Raw genomic sequence first — 3,453 nt, 5'->3', positions numbered from 1 at the left:
GGGATTGTTCAACTTCCTTCTAGTTTTGCTGATTCACCCACTTTTTCCACGTTTTCAAAGGAACGACTTCCAAGTTTCAAACACTAGAGACAACACATCTATACACTCCAAAACATATCATGTCCAAGTAAATTTGGGTATAAATTTTTCTTTTTTATCTCAGAAAAATTAGAAAAAAAAATATCTAATGAAAGGACAATAAATTATAATTAAGAGAATAAGGAAAAAAAAAAAAGAAAGAAAGAAAGAAAGAAAATGGAGAATATAAGAATAGAAAGGTCAGTTCCTTAAACCAAACGCATCTAATTTTTGGTTTAGCTTCGGATATAGGTTCGGTGGTAGACTTTTGAGCCAAAGATAAGCACCTCCCACACACACACCCCTCCCCCATCCTTCACCCACCACTACAAGCTTCTACCCCACCTCCTTCTTCCTCCTCTTCTCTCTCTCTTTCCTAGCAAGAAAGATAGAAAGAAAGCTCCTTTTTCTTTCTCCAAATTTGTCCGGATGATCAGCACTGATCAAGAAACCACTGTGAGAGAATTCAAACCCAAAAGCAGAAGAATCATGGTCAGTATATCAGTGTCACCACATTTGATTTACATATTTATATGTTTCTGTTTGATGAATTCTTGCATTGATATGGAAAAACCCATGTGTGTTCTTGTTTATATGTGTATAGGGTGGTGGAGGCCCTGATGATGATGATGGAACTGATGCTGATAAAGAAGATATCGAGTGGCCGCCATGGCTGCGTCCTCTTCTCGAAACAAGCTTCTTCGTTCAATGCAAACTTCATGCTGATGCTCACAAGAGCGAATGCAATATGTATTGCTTGGACTGCATGAATGGAGCCCTTTGTTCTCTCTGTCTCTCATTTCACAAAGACCATAAAGCTATTCAGGTACGGCTTTTCTTTTCATCACCTTAATCATGTAAAAACTCTGAATCAAATCCAAACACATTAACTGTGAATCTTTGCATTGGTTTCACCAATGACATGTGCTAATCCTGAAACCATGGCTTCAGAAAAGGGAATTAAGAGCATATGGCACATGGTTTTGTTGTACTACAATAATCAATTTTTTGGGGTTGCTGTTCTTGACAAAAATTAATTTTTGCTTGGGTGTTTGTGTTTTGCAGATAAGGAGATCATCATACCATGATGTGATTAGAGTTTCTGAGATTCAGAAATACTTGGACATTACAGGAGTGCAGACCTACATTATCAACAGTGCTAGAATTGTGTTTTTGAATGAGAGGCCTCAGCCTAGGCCTGGTAAAGGTGTCACCAACACTTGTCAAGTCTGTGAGCGTAGCCTTCTTGATTCTTTCAGTTTCTGTTCCCTTGGTTGCAAGGTATGAATTCTTCACAATTTCTCTTCTATTCCCCCTTCCAATTCTTCTCAATTTCTCATTTGTTCCCTTGGTTGCAAGGTATGATTTGAACTCAATTTCTTGTTTCAGGAAAATTTTAAGATGGATTCTGCCATTTCTTCATATTTTTATTAGGAAAATACCCAATTGCATATTTTTATCTTGGTAATTAAATTAAATTAAATGGTGATTAAAATTGCATTCCACATGGTAAAGGAATTATTCCCCAAGCTAGGCCCCAACAACCCTTTAACAAGAAAAATGTGCATATACACAATCTCTTTTTAATTTTTTTAATGAATAAATAAATAAATAATTTTAATTTTAATTTCACTTATGGTTAATTAATTATTTTTCTTAATTGTGAGATGATCATCAGATTGTTGGGACATCAAAGAACTTCAGGAAGAAGAAAATGTGCAAGGAAATGAATGGATCAGACACAGAAGAATCAATGAATGGCAATGGCATTATCAACAACAAGGGAAATAATGGAAATGGTAATAAAAGGAAAATCCAAAGCTTTACACCATCGACACCACCACCAACTTCTGTGAATTACAGGGCTACTGCCAAGAGGAGGAAGGGAGTCCCCCATAGATCTCCAATGGGAGGATTCATCATAGAATACTAGCTCTATCTACCACTCTAAGATATTACTCATATACAAATCCTCAGAACCCAGCTGCAGGTTGGTCACTCACATCTGAGCCTTTGTGCTAGGAGGCCGGTGTTGCAGAGTGATCATCGTCTAAAACTCCTTCTTGTATATAGAAAGAACAGAAATAAGTTAAATGGTGAAGTGCTCAAGAAAGAAAGAAAGATGAAGAACAAATCAACAATAGAAAATGATATATTAAGATGGGGGTGTTAGATTTTAGCAGGAGTTTATCTACGTATCATGTAGGCTTTTGATACTAATTTGTGAGATGTGCAATATGTACATATGGTATGTAGCTTGTCGACAACTATAATGTACTGTGAGAAATGAATGAATGAATGTAAGAATATATATATATATATATATATATGTTTTGAGTTACTGTTTGTACTTTCTTTATTTAATTACTTTTTAAAATAAATATAATTATAAAAATATTTAATCTTATGCATTCTCAGTTAAAGAATAAAGAAATTATTAAATGCATTAATACATATATACCATCTTTCACAATTATGTATCCACTCTCTATATTATAAGGAATGCCTACTTTTCTATGAAAGGGAGAATATTACTTTCATGTACATCGAAAATATTATATCATCTTTTTAAAGAATTTATATGCAAAATAAATATTCATTAATGATGTTTTTAGGGTTTTGTATTTTTTTTTTGGGCTACTTTTGAGGGTTTTTTTTTTTTTTCATCACACCAGCAAGAGAATGTTTCTTAATACTATGAGACTACCTAATAATTTTCTAATTTTTTTTGTTATTATTAGTTAGGTTTATGAAAAATAGAGAGAAGCTTTTTGGTTTGTGGTAAATGGAGAAACTTTCTCATTCAATGAAGTGTTTTGAAATTGTCTCACATGGTAGAAATAGCTGGAATTTGATAATTGCCAAAGGGAAGAAGAGTACTGTGAAGAGAGATTTACCGAAAGGACTGTGAACAAAGCTTCATCCTAAAAGGACTGTAAAAACTATAGCCCTTTCTTTTCAGCATCCAATAATTTAGGCTTAAAAACTCAAATACTTTTTTCCCCTTTTGTGTTCCTTTGTCTCACTACTTTTATAACTTTCTCTAGAAGAAAAGATTAATATTTAAATTAATTGACTCTTTTTAATTTATATAAAATTTTAAATAATTTATAAAATTTAATTAAATTTTAATTCATGAAATCGAAGAGTGGACCGCTTAGTATGCTATTGTTCAATCTATATTCTTTATTAACTTTTTAAAATTTTTATATTATTTTTTATATGAATCGTTAGTTTTATTTATGTAAAAATATGATATATTAATTTGTAATTTTTTCACTCCATTTTTAAATAATAAAATATTTTTCCACTAAGTTTGATATAAAATTATGCATAAATTAAACACCATAATCCATCATTAAGATAAAAAAAAAA

At 32.1% G+C, this 3,453-nt stretch overlaps 1 protein-coding gene across 1 annotated transcript; it reads left to right on the top strand.

Annotated features, from left to right (window-relative positions):
* The first annotated feature begins 288 nt into the window (after positions 1 to 288).
* Positions 289 to 2,419, top strand: LOC131178731 (protein RGF1 INDUCIBLE TRANSCRIPTION FACTOR 1-like). Its single transcript, XM_058144324.1, has 4 exons — positions 289 to 570; positions 683 to 904; positions 1,144 to 1,359; positions 1,757 to 2,419. Exons 1-4 carry the CDS (start codon positions 508 to 510, stop codon positions 2,009 to 2,011), a joined length of 756 nt encoding a protein of 251 aa, XP_058000307.1. The 5' UTR covers positions 289 to 507; the 3' UTR covers positions 2,012 to 2,419.
* Positions 2,420 to 3,453: the final 1,034 nt, after the last annotated feature.

The sequence above is a fragment of the Hevea brasiliensis genome, chromosome 3, assembly GCF_030052815.1.
Source record: "Hevea brasiliensis isolate MT/VB/25A 57/8 chromosome 3, ASM3005281v1, whole genome shotgun sequence".
Lineage (NCBI taxonomy): Eukaryota > Viridiplantae > Streptophyta > Magnoliopsida > Malpighiales > Euphorbiaceae > Hevea > Hevea brasiliensis.
This window is presented reverse-complemented; position numbering and strand designations above follow the sequence as displayed.